The sequence below is a fragment of the Cydia pomonella genome, chromosome 13 (genome assembly GCF_033807575.1).
Source record: "Cydia pomonella isolate Wapato2018A chromosome 13, ilCydPomo1, whole genome shotgun sequence".
Classification (NCBI taxonomy): Eukaryota; Metazoa; Arthropoda; class Insecta; order Lepidoptera; family Tortricidae; genus Cydia; species Cydia pomonella.
This window is the reverse complement of record NC_084715.1, coordinates 18,493,181-18,508,903: the sequence shown is the minus strand read 5'-3', so window position 1 is coordinate 18,508,903 and position 15,723 is coordinate 18,493,181. Positions and strand designations below refer to the sequence as shown.

The window sequence follows — 15,723 nt, the reverse complement described above, 5'->3', positions numbered from 1 at the left end:
AGATTACACTTTCAGGAAATGTTACTTGTCTTCAAAGAATCATCAAAGCTGGATTAATTGGAATATATTTGTTTTTTTGGGAAAACCTTGTAGATTGGTGCGGCCTGGAAAAAGGTTAAATTCTTTGACATTATTGTCATATAATTCTAAAACAGAAACGAATGTTTTATTTGTACTTTCTGGTGTTCTTAAAAGGCCCAGTTTACATCATTTTTTACAAGCTTATATTTAACTTGCAATTTATGGATCTAATCTGTGTTAGTACGGGTCAAATCTTGCAAGTAAAATTTGACCCACTTCCCGGTTTCCGATGAAGTTGAAAATTTGCATTTGTTTGTTCTTATGTAAGTTGGGTGACAATGCAATATTATGGTACCATAGAGTTGATCTGATGATGGAGACAGGAGATGGCCGTAGGAACTCTGTGATAAAACAACTCAACCTAATTGTGTTTAGGGTTTATAGAATTGTCTAAATGAGTATTAGTTGCATTTGGAAAAAAGTACTGTCAGCGTTAAAGTACCAAAAAATTTCCTTATCCCAAAACTTTTTTTTTATTTTGGTTAATAATCTAATCTAATGTGCGTTTCCAGTTATCAGACGCGGAGAAAGACGATGTACCGGAGCACGTGAACCAGGCGGCTCGCGAGATGAACAGGAAAGCCTTCGAAGAGCGGCTGAAGGAGATCAACATCAGCGAATATGATGCTAAACTATATGAGCAGTTTTATAAGGCTGTACAACCTCAGGTAAGTCGATTACTACTTTATTCCTTATTGAAAAAGTTTGTGTTTCACTCGGAGGCAAAGTTTGTTTAACACTCGTGCCTTGAAACCCTCGCAACGTTCAACATTCCACTTCTCGAACCACTCGCTACGCTCGTGGTTCAATTTTGGAATCTTTCGCTTGCTCGCGTATCAACGCACGAGCAGTTAAACAACAACTTTGCCCCATTGTATAACAAATAACTATTGTTTTAATTGCCAGACGAATGTAATTTTATAGCAGTTAATTTTATACGCAACAACTAATTGGGCGGTTCTCAAATTATCAACGCCTGCTCGTACAGATTGGCGCTCTCCGCGGAGTGTTGGCGGAGTTGCAGGCGAAGAAGAAAGAGCGACAGTGGAGCCGGCATCAGACCAGCGGGGAACTAGATGATGGGAAAATCATAGAAGGTAGGACTTTAGAAAGAAGTGCTGGGCCAATATCGCGCGCGTTTTTGACGAAATGTTTTTATATTTAGGGAACTAGGGAACAAATCAAATAATAATAATAATAATAATGATAATAGATCGATCGCAACGCCGGGCCGTGCTCGTCGACATCACCATCCCCCATGACGAGAATCTCGTGAAAGCCGAGAAGGACAAATCCAGTAAGTACCTAGACTTGGCTCACGAGATAACCGCAATGCGGGATGTTGATTCGACGATCATTGTCCCGATAGTCGTTTCAGCGAACGGTCTCATAGCGAAGAGTCTCGAACAACACCTTGAGAGACTCTCGCTAGGTGGTTGGATCAAGGGTCAGATGCAGAAGGCGGTGATCTTGAGCACGGCGCGGATAGTCCGCCGGTTCCTCTCTCTGCGGCCCTGACCACCGGCAGCTTGGGCCTTGCCCCGCTGCTGGCGGCACCCTAGGTTAGGTTTTTTTATAATGTGTTTATATTTTTTGTATTGTTTTGTAAGTGTTTTTATATTTTACTTTTATATCCATATTATAAAAAATCCTAATCTAAGACATTAAATGAATAAAGAGAATAATAATAATTCAGCCTATATACGTCCCACTGCTGGGCACAGGCCTCCTCTCATGCGAGAGGGCTCGGGCTATAGTCCCCACGCTAGCCCAATGCGGATTGGGAACTTCACATACACCTTTGAATTTCTTCGCAGATGTATGCAGGTTTCCTCACGATGTTTTCCTTCACCGAAAAGCTAGTGGTAAATATCAAATGATATTTCGTACATAAGTTCCGAAAAACTCATTGGTACGAGCCAGGATTTGAACCCGCGACCTTCGGATTGAAAGTCGGACGTCATATCCACTCGGCCACCACCGCTTTTTTTTTTATGAAAGAATTTTATGAAATATTTTTTTGATTTGTGGTTTGTAAGTAGTCACACTACTATATAAATAAATAATAAATAAATATTATAGGACATTATTACACAAATTGACTAAGCCCCACAGTAAGCTCAATAAGGCTTGTGTTGAGGGTACTTAGACAACGATATGTATAATATATAAATACTTAAATACATAGAAAACACCCATGACTCAGGAACAAATATCCATGCTCATCACACGAATAAATGCCCTTACCAGGATTTGAACCCGGGACCATCAGCTTCGTAGGCAGGGTCACTATCCACTAGGCCAAACCGGTCGTCGCATAAACTAAAATATAAACTAGAAACTAAAATAAATATCATACACTAAAGAAAAAGTGACTAAGTCCACCGCCTCCACCGGTGGCCGAGGCGGGAACCGCGTCTTCAGTTTACGTGGCTAACGTCCTTGACCACTGGACCACCCGGCCACGGCGGTACCCGTCCCAAATTTTGATGGAATTTCTGGTTGTTTGCTAGCAGTCGGGATTTTTTTACACAAAATCTGTGGCAAACACCCCTATAACCCGCTTGATGAAAAGCGGTTACCGGAATCTACGGATGTTTGCAAATCCAGGGATGTTACATGCGCGTTACGGACCCTTGAAAAACCTGTCCATGCCCACTCCTTTTGTGAAGAACTCCATACTGTAGATGAACCCTATACTTCAACCGAATAACAGTAAATGTCATGTCAAATAAGCGCAAGCGCTGGTACTTACGATAGCGACAGCTATATCTGACCTGCTAATCCAGAGAGAAAAATAAGCCTTATTGAGATTAATCCGGTTTCCTCACGATTTCACCTCAGACCACCAGAACTAGTTAAATAGGAGATAGGATAGGGACTATAGTTAGTGGTACAATGATTTTGCAGGCCTAACAGGCGAGCGCGCCATCTATCGGCGGCGGACGGAACAAGAGCCTCCGCCGGGCGCGCCGCCCGAAAAGCCGAAGCGTCTGCGATTGGTTCTAGATGTCTCTGGAAGCATGTACAGGTAAATTACTAAGAGATATTAATTCTAGTATAAATGTGAAGTCCAAAAAAAAAAACGGGTTTATCAAACCACCATAATATCATTAACACCATCATCACTATATCATTATGTATCATTTTTAACTGTCGTTAAACTAAAGTAGAAACCTATTTACGGCGCCCGTATATATTGCGTAGTTACTGAATTGCCAAACGTCAACTTTTCACAAGTAGAGTTAATATAATGGACGGATAATGTACGGAGCCATACAGCGCCAGTTACATTCAATCAATCATTTATTATTTCGTCATCATAGGTATAAAATACATTTAGTACAGGTGATAGGGTGTTTTTCGTGTAGCAACTATGATGTACCTTTCCGGCGTACGACATTTTTAAACATAACTACCCAGATAAATTAATTTTCAATTAAAATACATGTTACAAACAGAAAAAAAGCAAATAAATAAAAAAAAATGTCAATAAACCTTACATACTACACCTACAATTACTAATAAGAATGTACAGCCAGTTTAATATTAAATTACATTTAGGAATAATATAACAAATTCGATGTCAATATATTTATATAAGTACTACTATCACATAGAAAATCTTGAACATTATAGTAACATTTTTCCAAAAGAAATTTGCGCAACAACCATTTAAATTTCTTCGGGCCAGTACTTTTGAAGTCAGAAGGCAGTTTATTATATAGCCTTGGGCCCATTGTCACAATACTGTTGAGCATAAGGCTAGTTTGACACGTTTCTAGGTGCACACCAGGGTTTCTAGGACGCAGATTGAAATCTTGTGGTGGCTCTCTCCTTTGGAACAGATCAGGGTTAGAGTTAACAAATACGCAGCACTCATATATGTAGAGAGATGGCAATGTTAATATGTTACATTGAATGTAAAATTTGAAGTATGAAGCGTTTATAGACTAAATAACTTTTTGAATTACCATTACATACCATTTATAAAACACTTATTACAGTGGTATCAAATATATCTTAAAATATATGATTTTGAAAATTCCGAATAGACGGGACGATACTTTAAACAAACCTGTAACATATAAACATAACCCATGAATTTTACTTTCAGATTCAATTCGTATGACGGGCGTCTAGAACGTTCAATGGAGGCCGTAGTACTCCTAACTGAGGCCATGAAGGGTTACGAGACACGCATCAGATACGACATCTACGCGCACTCTGGTGAAGAAAAAGCACTGGAGCTCGTTAGGGTGGACCGTCCACCTGAGAACGAGAAACAGCGATTGCAGGTATATGGCTGTTCAGAGTAGACCGCTAACAAGGAATTGCGATTGCAGATATATGTTATTTCGGAGTAGACCGCCAACAAGGAACAGTGATTGCAGGTATATGGTTTTTAGGGTAGACCGCCAACAAGTAACAGTGATTGCAGGTATATGGTTTTTAGGGTAGACCGTCAACAAGGAACTGTGATTGAAGGTATATGGTTTTCAGAGTGACCTCCAACAAGGAACAGTGATTGCAGGTATATGAATTTTTAGAGTTGACCGCCAACAAGGAACAGTGATTGCAGGTATATGTTTTTTTCAGAGTGACCTCCAACATGGAACAGTGGTTGCAGGTATATGGTTTTTCACAGTAGATCGCCAACAAAAAACTGTGATTGAAGGTATATGGTTTGTCAAAGTTTACTCCCTGCCTGAGAACGAAAAACAACAACTACATGTACCATTTTTAACATTATTGCGACGACATAAGAGCTATCAATGATCAAATAAGGGTGTTGCTATTAGTGCATTGTTACATGCTTCGCGGGGTTTTAAGGATGACAGTTTTTATAAGGGATGTTGTCATAATGACATACGATATCTATGCGCATTCTGGCGAAGAAAAACCACCCAGTCAGTCAAAGTAGATCGTCTGCCTGAGAACGAGAAACAGCGATTGCAGTCATATGGTTTGCTATACATACCATGGAGGCCGTAGTGCGAGCCGAGGCCATAAATGGCTACGAGACGTGCACCATATACGACTTCTACGATTCTACGTGCTCTCTGGTGAAGAAAAAGCACTAGCGCTAGTCAGTGTGGATCGTCTGCCGAGAACAGTGATTGCAGGTATATGTTTTTTTAGATTAGACCGTCTGCCCGAGAACGAGTTACAGCGATTGCAGGTATATGGTTTTTCAGAGTATTGGTTTGTCAGAGTTTACCGCTTGTCTGATAACAATAAGTAGCGGTTTGTTCTTCGTGTTGACTAATCTACTTAAAACTCAAAACACGATATATCGAAAGTCGTACTTTCGAAAGTATCAGTCGTTATCAACATTGGAAATCAGTTTGCAACTGAATAATAGAAAAAAAGCCTACACTTCACCTTTTAGACCACTAATCTCTGCGCTCAAGATCTGTTTTTCTTTTTTTTTAGTTATCTTTTTTTAATACCAAAAGGCAAACAAGCATGCGGCCGCAAGCCTAGTCGAGTCTTCCACTTTGCAATTGGTCTCCAGTTGGTATCAAAGTTCACAAGGAATAACTGTGATGGGGGGGCCTCCATTAAGGCCTCGTCAATATAATCACACCACACAAAATTTTGATTTTTTGCCCGTCCCAATTTGTGACGTGACCCTTGCTGTAACGTAAGGTGTTTTTGAGGCATATTTCTTAAATATCTTCCAACGAAAAAAAACTCCTGTGTCAATGTAAAATAACCTTATCTCCACAGATCATACGGACTATGCACGCGCACGCGCAGTTCTGCTGGTCGGGCGACAACACCCTGCCCGGAGCCCAGCACGCCATAACTACTCTCGCGGCCGAAAATAATGAGGAGGACTCCGTTGTGCTCATACTTTCTGATGCCAATCTGAGGAGGTAAGACATGCGTTATTACCTATACAAGCCTTTATTTTGTGAATGCAATTTATTTTGACATGTAAACTATAATGTACATTTCCAATCAGAAATAAATGAATATAATCTAATCTATTTAAGGATGGTATTCCAGCTGTTCAATGTGCATTGCGTTTCACTCTCTTATTAAGAAAAATGTGGGATGGAAATACACATTGGACTAAGTAATTGGACAGGTGGAATACCATTCTAACATGCAAGCTATAGTTCGGGCCAGTCCTTTCCGTCAGTAGAAAAGGCGGCAAATTTTGAAAATATAGGCGCGAAGGGTTGTCCTTCCATAGAATGAATTATTTTATCCGCATTTGCATTAGGTTTTATTTCTTGTGTTGCAGATACGGCATCCCGCCCGAGCACTTGGGCGCCATCTTGATGTCGGAGCCCAAAGTGCAGGCGCACGTTATATTCATCGGCAGTCTTGGCGACGAGGCCAACTCGTAAGTAACTGCTAACTTGTTTATTTGCTAGACGAATTGAGAATCTCCTGGATCTTAAGTTAGTTAAAACTTCCTCACTTCGGTTGCCGGTAAAGTGCTGAATTTCTAGGTGTTCATATTCAAGTTTTGAATATTAACTATGATTGTTATAGTTTGTCCTTTTTACCATTTGCTGTTGACAATTTTAATCTGTTCCAGCCTTTTGCGCAAGCTGCCAGTAGGCCACGCCCACGTGTGTATGGACGTGGCGTCGTTGCCGCACATCATGCAGCAGATATTCGCCGCCTCGCTACTGGACAACGCCGAATAGAAATTTGCTCTGAACAGTAAAAGCGCCGGCCAAGAACAGAAGACTGTTTTAACCCTATGAACGTCAAAGATGTTAGCGAACACGTATGGCTGCAACCTAATCTCAACCTTCGTACGTTCCGACAAGGTTCACGAAGACACGCCGCGCTCGATAGGCGTGACATTGATGCATCAAGGCGGTTTGTTTACATTTACCCTTAAACTTTCCATCCCCCCTCATCGCACCGGTTTCCTGACCAACTCCTATACTGTTCAGGCGATACGCCTGTGGAACGACCTTCCACTCAATATCAGAAAAGTTCAAAGTAAATTAACTTTCAAGCGCATGTTGCGCAACCATTTATGACAGATGTATGTAGTGTTTCACAGTAGGTACATGTATAATGTATACATATTATATATGTAGATATTTATGTAAGTATATCATACAACGGTCTGGCCTAGAGGGTAGTGACCCTGCCTATGAAGCTGATGGTCCCGGGTTCAAATCCTGGTAAGGGCATTTATTCGTGTGATGAGCATGGATATTTGTTCCTTAGTCATGGGTGTTTTCTATGTCTTTTTAATAATTTACATATTATATGTATCGTTGTCTAAGTACCCTTAACACAAGCCTTATTGAGCTTACTGTGGGACTTAGTCAATTTGTGTAATAACTAATAATGTCCTATAATATTTATTTATTTATTTATATGTTTAAGTTTATGATTTCATTATATTATATTAATTAGTATTAAATTTGTAAATATCGGTTAATTATTCTCAAGTACACCTAACCCCTGCCTGCACCTAACAAACATCTGGTCTCGTTCGTCCATCTCTTTTTGACCCGGTGGTTGACTGGTAGAGAATGCCTTAAGGCATTAACTCCACCATATTTACTTAAAATTTTATGTGCAATAAAGTATAAATAAATTTACAGAGGCCTACTGCGAACCGCGAAAATCAGAAATGTAGATAACGAAATTTCGATTTTCATGTATCGCGGTAGGCCCTCAGTATGTGCTAGTGGCGCCCCCTACGTAGAGTTCTACGTGATGTCCCCTATTAAGCCTGTAATTGGAGGTATAGTTTCCTGGTTATCACAAATGTGAACAAAAACCCATATACTAAATAAGTTTGGATTGAAGTTTTCTATTAATATAATAATCACTCAAACGGCAAGCTCCCGGGCGCAAGCGAGCTAATGTGAACCTTATTCGAAAGTGTGAAGGTTACTTTGACAGCGTCCGCCATAACACCTATAGTTGTCCTTGGCACTGTGGGCACGACAAGTTACGACGCCTTTAGGGGTTCTTGGCGTTCAAAGGGTTAAGGCGTGAGGGATCCATTCTTTATCCATAGACGGACCTTAGGGTACCTAAAGGTAAATGGTTTTACGATCATAATTTTGGATTGGTGTACCTAACTTGAATAAATGCTACCTCACTGTAAACCATGTTTGCTTGTACATAAGTATACCTTTAGTGTAAGCTATAATGTATATTTTGTTACCTTTTATGATGTTATTAATATTTTATAATATGTGACGTTATTAAATCGATGTATTTAAAACTATATTTTTATTCATTTCTTCTTTAAATAATTCCTAAAGGTATTAAGTGCTTTTTAGGGTTCCGTACCCAAAGGGTAAAACGGGACCCTATTACTAAGACTTCGCTGTCAGTACGTCTGTCTGTCTATCCGTCTGTCACCAGGCTGTATCTCATGAACCGTGATAGATAGACAGTTGAAATTTTCATAGATGATGTTTTGCCGCTATAACAACAAATACTAAAAGGTACGGAACCCTCGGTGGGCGATATGATATGTATATTGTTAATTAAGTATTTATAAATCGTGATACGGTAAAAAAGATCTATATGGATAAATAAAGTTAATAATATAATTAAAAGGATTTTTTTGTAGAAGTTTGACATTTAAAATAACACTGGCACGTCTGTGCTATAAAAATCGCTGCAAAGGTATCTTGGTCCAACTATCTATGGCGCTAAGCACACTGGATAGGAGTCGCTCGTCGTTCCGATGTTTGAAAAAGACAACGCTATGCACGTATTTTAGCGACATCTCGCTCGCACATTGGAACGACGTGCGAATCGTATCCAGAGTGTTGAGACTGCTAAGCGCCTATACTATATATACACCTGTGTGGGCTGTATACGCGCCTGCATCCAATGCAATAAGTGAAAGTTCGGAAGTGGGTCTGGTTATGCGCAGTCGTCTCGCTAAAAACTAACTACTATAAAGCGTTGGTGGGGATGTGTCTGAGTGTGTTTTTTCTCATAAAATGTACACAGTGATGTGCGAATCTTACAGTTGCAGTTGTTTTAATAAGAATCTATAAAAAATGTGTAGTTTTCAAGCCAAAACTTATCCTGTTGTCCGTGAGGTGTTATTGCCTTAAGGAGATACTTAAATTGCACTTTTAGACCAGAAAAAGGCTTTTTTCTAGGTTAAGTGATACAATCCGACGGTAAACATGGATATAATTACATTAAATAATATATTTGTAACGCATCTAGCGTAAATTTATTTTGTTTACCCAGATTTCCCGTTATTCATTCATCCAGTACTTAAGCTTCGTCGACACTTCGGAAATAAAAGTAAACAAAATAAATTCGGGATTAACCCGTTACAAATTATGACTTACTGGTGTTCAAAACGCGCAAGTTTTAAATGTTAAACTTTTTAAGTGTATCAAATTTATTTGAACATGGGCATCAGAGTAAGAACCAGAGGGAGAATAGTAGCAAAAGCAGCGGGGAGGGCCGCCGCTGCGGGCTTGTGGAGAATAATGAGAGACATGGGGGTTGCTCCAACAATTATCATCATGGTGATCGTGAGTGATTTTATACTGGCAAAAAACTTAGTAGCTAAATCTCGTCTTGGACTGTCAGCATCTATTAGTAGCGGATGAAATAACGCGCCTATCTACCATCCCGGAAAACTTTTCCAAATATAGATAAATCTCTAAAATTCACGTTTAAAAGTATCTTTTCAGATTTAACCATCAGTGATAGATACTTTTGACTCGTTGTTTGATCCCCTACTTTTGATGCTGACTGCATGTGTCCGTGAAGTGTTCGAATAGACATTCCATATTTGAATTTAGCTTGCTACTATGCTAACTGATATATTAAAAGGAGGAAAATCACTTATGGCAGAACTATTGCAAGTGACCAGCTTTCAGGTTTAAATAATAGTTCCTAATCTCTCCGGTGGCGCTAGGTAGGCTCATGGATTACATGAACCATAGAGGTATAATCATATAAAGATGAAATGGGGGAGGGGCAACGAATAACCCGACCAAATTACGTAGGTTGTTTTGGGTATGTTGTCAGGAATGTTAAAATGTGTTTTTAATTTTGTCGCATTGCGTAACTATGTTCTGTCCCTCACGGGCGCACGCGTATAGTACATCTATATAAATACTAGGTCTATGACATTTTATTTCGGTGTATTGTGGCGCCGCCTATTTAATGTTTTTTTGATGGACACTTTTCATACATAGAGATGTTCCTCCTTTTATTCCACACTCCATAATTAGATTGGCGTCTATCTCATTTAAATTTATTTCGACTCCCGTAGGGTTGTAAATTCTGGAAAAAATAAATCTATTTTTTAGAACGTTTTGAAATTTTCGTATCTTCTGTATTTGGAAAAGAATGCCAGCATTTGGATAACAAAACACGATTAAGCAGGAGTAGCTATGTAAACAATGGATTCAATATGAATCGAAAAAATCACAAGTTCTTTTCAATGTGCTTTTTTTCCGTTTATTTCCGATTTTTCGTTTTTATCGGAAAAATAAGTATAGACATTAAGTGACATTGTTTTTTTTAGAATAAAACTTTTAAAAACATGGCTATTTGAAAAAAAACGGGAATTTTTCAACCCTACCTGCTGGACGGACATGTACTTAAACCAGCTTTATTCTGTCAAGCAACTTTCACCGCTTGCGAGATTTCGCATTTTTGCGTCCACCTCCAGATTTAATCGGTCTCAAGGAAAGACAATTCTTGCGTGCACACGACATAATCAAAATGTGACAATATAAGGGTTTATTAGATCCACACGGGCGCCGGGCCCGATGATCCTTGCAAGGGTCGTTTTCCGTTTCACGAAATATCAGAACATCGTTAACAATATTTGAAATGTAAAAAGGAACCAAAAGAAGCATGCTTCTTCTTTCCAACAAGCTTTGTTTAATGTATTATTTCTATCAACAGGTATTACTCCTGTTATGTTGCTGCCTTGCGAAACTCGCGAGCATCGGAGACTCTGAGAGCCAAATGAAACCAAACAACGAACAAGCTACCGCTCCAATTATTACCGTGGACGAAAGTCAAGTTAACACCCCGGAGTAACTACATTAGAACGAGAGGGTAAACTAGGGGGGGGGGGGGTGAAGTTGATATCACCGGAGGCCAACGCCCATGCATTAGAACCCACTCAAGGTGCAGTAGGTTCAGAAAACGTATATCAAAAAAAGTCTTAGCGCTTTTAAGGATTATAATACGACTGCCATAAATTTAATTAGCAATCTTAAGGCCTTTCTCGAGGGGTTGTATCGATTAAAATCCTGAGTTTTTGACTTTCGCTCAATACAAAAAAAATCACGAACATAGGTCAAAACTGCACTTAATAAATTTGTAACAAATTATGCACAAAAGCTAAAAATATAAAAATTGCTTATAAAAATCGGCAACATTATATTGAGGGATTTTATTTGATTCAACGTAGGTACAATAGGGTTGTTTCCATCTACAAATCTTAGGGCAGAATTGTATCCCAATATTTTTTTTTGAATTATTTGAACATGTTTAACTACTTTTAGGGGACCTGTAATGACCATCTTTTTGTAAATATTGAATTTAAAATATCTTTTGGCACACGTCACGTGACCAAACTCGAAACGTCTTTGAAGATTCTGATGATGTCACAACTCTCGGATTGACACTGTTGACGGTTAGGCGATAAACAACAAATGACAAATGTCAGTTGACAGTTCGTATATATCTACGTATGTTAGTACGGTCGCCAAATCTCAAAAGCCCTCTAGAAACACGATTTAATTGACTCGGCTCGGCCTTACCCACAACCGGTATCAATGTGTTCGGACAGTTCTCCTGATCACCGTACATGCGGTAGTAAAGCGGAAAAATGGTGGAGGGGATAGTAATGACGTCACAAAGATGGCGGCCGGACCTATTCTTTTTGGCGGTGTATCTCGAAAACCACTTAACCGATTTTAATCATCGAGGTGTCAAATAATAGCTTATATTATGGAGATTATTTCCTTTTCTACAAACATTTACGTGAAACCTATAGGAAAAAAAATAATCACAAAAAACAGTTTTTTTATAAAATTATTATTTTTTATTTTGTAAAAATCTCCGTAAATATTAGCATTTTGCAAATTTTGTTTAGTATAAAACATATTGCTTCATTATCAAGGAATATAATGAGCCTTAAAACATACAGATCGAGTAATAAACAATGAAGCTACACTCATTTATTTGCGCATGGGTAACGATAACTGGCTTTTACCGGTCGAAACTGTGGTGACTGTTACGATACGTATTTAATGGAATTTATAGAGTATCGGTTTTAATTACTGAAATTATAATGACAATTATAAAAACCAGACACAATAATGTTACCTTACTTCGACGTTTAGTCTCTTTTTTCGTCTTAATCATAGGTAGGTACATATTTCTTTTTACTTAAAAATTTTATACAGGGTGAACTTTTAACCACCAGTCATACTCTGCGCAGCGACTTTATAGGTCATACTGAACAACTTTTACTATTAGTAGTCCCCAAGCCGCTCCGAGGCCAGATTTAATTGACTCAGCTCGGCCTTACCCACAACCGGTATCAATGTGTTCGGGCGTTTCTCCTGATCACCGTACATGCGGTAGTAAAGCGGGAAAATGGTGGGAGGGGATAGTAATGACGTCACAAAGATGGCGTCCGGACCTATTCTTTTTGGCGGTGTATCTCGAAAACCACTTAACCGATTGTATTCATCGAGGTGTCAACTAATAGCTTATATTATGGAGATTATTTCCTTTTTACAAACATTTACGTGAAACCTATAGGAAAATAATAATCACAAAAAACATTTTTTTTTATACATTTGGTTGGTAGGTTTGTCTTATGTTTTAAAGCAGTAAAATCTTTCAAGTCGAAACACAGTATAAATATACATTTTGTTGTCTAATCTAAAAGTATGATGTTCATTGTTTAAGACTGATTAGTGATTACTGAATTAAATAACATGCTATTTGTTATTTTTGTTTTATTTTTTAAATCAGGTATTAATTTATTCACTATGTATCACTATACAGGCAAAATGTGTATCATAGTTGGTCTGTAAGTACTTACTACTTGTGTCGAATATAGGTATAATATGAAATTTTAACCACCAGCCATACTCTGCGCAGTGACTTTACAGGTCATACTGAACAACTTTTATTATGGGACCAATGCCGAATCACGCAAGAAAATTTGGATCTGGAATGACACCCACTGGCTGTGCCCTACCACACAAAGCGAGATGACATTCACAATGCCCATACCTCTCTTTTGGACGTAGTTTAAGGACGTACCCGGGTCCATGACGCATGCTCGCCACACCGCTGCTTAAAATAAGCTGACGCACCGTAAATTGAACTGCGTAAAAATCGCAAAAAATATTACACGGAGATCTTATGGCAGACACCGTACCGGTGACGTAAAAGACGCAACTGTTTTGCGAACAAAAAAGATTCGCGTGAAGCACGTCACTGCGATTCCGTACCGTCACTGTTTTTTAAACAGCGGTGTGGGGAGCATGCGTCAAAAACGGTACGCATACGACGCGTCCCTGCGATTCCGTATCGTGACCGTTTTTTAAGCTGCGGTCTGGTCGCACCTTGTATTGTATTGTATTGTATTGTATTCGGGCGATTTTTCCGCAACTCGACGACTTGCGCCTATTTTGCGTGATATGTTGGGGGTGGGCTAGTCCTGCCAGCCCAGCTCCTCGAGGAATCCTATCAAACCTTTGATGTTGAGTAGGACCTCGGGGAGGTCTCTCGGAGATCCGAGATGTTTAGCCCTGTATGGAGTCACTCCGCTGCATTCCAGCACCACGTGAGAGGCTGTTTCTTCTGTCTCCATGCAACCTCGGCACAGGGGACTGTCTGTGACACCTGTTGTGAAAAGATGTTTGTTAAATAGTCCATGACCTGTTATGACACTGGTTACCATACTCAGTCGGACCTTCCCTAGTTGCAGGAGCGCCCTTGTGAGTTTTCCGTTGATGCCAGGCATGGCTTCTTTTGCCTGTCTGCATCCAGTCTGGTTCAGCCAGTGTTCTGTGTGTAGTTTCCCTGTACGTGCCAGCAGCATTGAGCGTACCTTACTAAATGGTATCGGTAGAATCGTTTCCGGACCAATCGCCCCCGCATTCGATCCTTGCCTGGCAAGCTCGTCCGCAGCATCGTTACCTCGGGATCGTTCCGGTTCGTGGCATTCGTGTATAAGTTTGGATGTAACTATATGGCTATTTAGAGCCATTAAGACTGCTCTACTGTCGGAGAGTATGCGGATGGAGGATCCTACTACCTTCCTTGCAGTGATGGCAGCCGCCGCGTTTATGATGCCCATGCACTCAGCTTGGAATACCGAGTTATGGGCTCCTAGCGGAGTGGTGATCGACATGTTCAGGTCTTCTGAGAAGGTTCCAGAGCCCGATCCGCTGTCTGTTTTGGACCCATCAGTGAAGATTCTCAGCTCCCGGGGATTGAGTCCTTCATGATTGTCGTCCTCATATAACTGTATTTTGTACCTTTTATCGAAGATAGCTTGTTTGTGAATCCGGTCCGTGCCTGACCTAAGCACTGGAAATTCGTCATACACCTTTTCCAGGCATTTTGTGTGAAGAGCTCCTGTGATGTTAGACCATATCTTGAGGGTTCGCAACCTTACCGCTGAGAGACTGGCCTCTTGCTGTATGTGTAGGTGCAGCGGTGGAAGGTTTAGCATGACCTCCATGGCTGCAGTCGGGGTAGACCTCGTGCAGCCAGTGGTGGCCGCGCATGCGAGCCTTTGAAGTCTTTGTAGTTTGTCTCGTACGTTGCCTAGGTTTGTTCTTGGCCACCAAACCAGAGCACCGTAACAGAGTAAGGGGCGGATTATCGTCTTATAGAGCCAGAGGGTAATTTTCGGGTTGAGTCCCCACCTCTTACCAATCATCCTTCTGCACTGCCAGAAGACAACTCCCGCCTTGTCTATCCGTTTGTTGATGTGGTTGTTACAATTGAGTTTATTGTCGAGAGTTAGTCCTAAGTACTTAACTTCATCGGACAGCTGTAGCTCATTTTGGAAAAGTGTTGGTCTGGTAAAGTTGGTCGCACCTTTATATGGGCAGTCAAAATTTTTTTCGCGATTTCGGAATTGGTCGCATAGTAAAAGTTGTTAAGTATGACCTATAAAGTCGCTGCGCAGAGTATGACTGGTGGTTAAAAGTTCACCCTGTATAAAATTTTTAAGTAAAAAGAAATATGTACCTACCTATGATTAAGACGAAAAAAGAGACTAAACGTCGAAGTAAGGTAACATTATTGTGTCTGGTTTTTATAATTTCAGTAATTAAAACCGATACTCTATAAATTCCATTCAATACGTATCGTAACAGTCACCACAATTTCGACCGGTAAAAGCCAGTTATCGTTACCCATGCGCAAATAAATGAGTGTAGCTTCATTGTTTATTACTCGATCTGTATGTTTTAAGGCTCATTATATTCCTTGATAACGAAGCAATATGTTTTATATTAAACAAAATTTGCGAAATGCTAATATTTACGGAGATTTTTACAAAATAAAAAATAATAATTTTATAAAAAAACTGTTTTTTGTGATTATTTTTTTTCCTATAGGTTTCACGTAAATGTTTGTAGGAAAGGAAATAATCTCCATAATATA

The 15,723-nt window shown here is 39.7% G+C and overlaps 1 protein-coding gene across 1 annotated transcript in view; it reads left to right on the top strand.

Annotated features, from left to right (window-relative positions):
* Positions 1 to 8,305, top strand: part of LOC133524471 (von Willebrand factor A domain-containing protein 8) — a 77,512-nt gene extending 69,207 nt beyond the window's left edge. Inside the window, exons 15-21 of the mRNA XM_061860507.1 lie at positions 594 to 749; positions 1,070 to 1,178; positions 2,992 to 3,112; positions 4,199 to 4,379; positions 5,815 to 5,963; positions 6,338 to 6,439; positions 6,638 to 8,305. Of these exons, the coding sequence (XP_061716491.1) occupies positions 594 to 749; positions 1,070 to 1,178; positions 2,992 to 3,112; positions 4,199 to 4,379; positions 5,815 to 5,963; positions 6,338 to 6,439; positions 6,638 to 6,749 (930 nt within the window). The 3' untranslated portion in view covers positions 6,750 to 8,305. The remainder of the gene's footprint in view (positions 1 to 593; positions 750 to 1,069; positions 1,179 to 2,991; positions 3,113 to 4,198; positions 4,380 to 5,814; positions 5,964 to 6,337; positions 6,440 to 6,637) is intronic.
* The last annotated feature ends 7,418 nt before the right edge of the window (positions 8,306 to 15,723 follow it).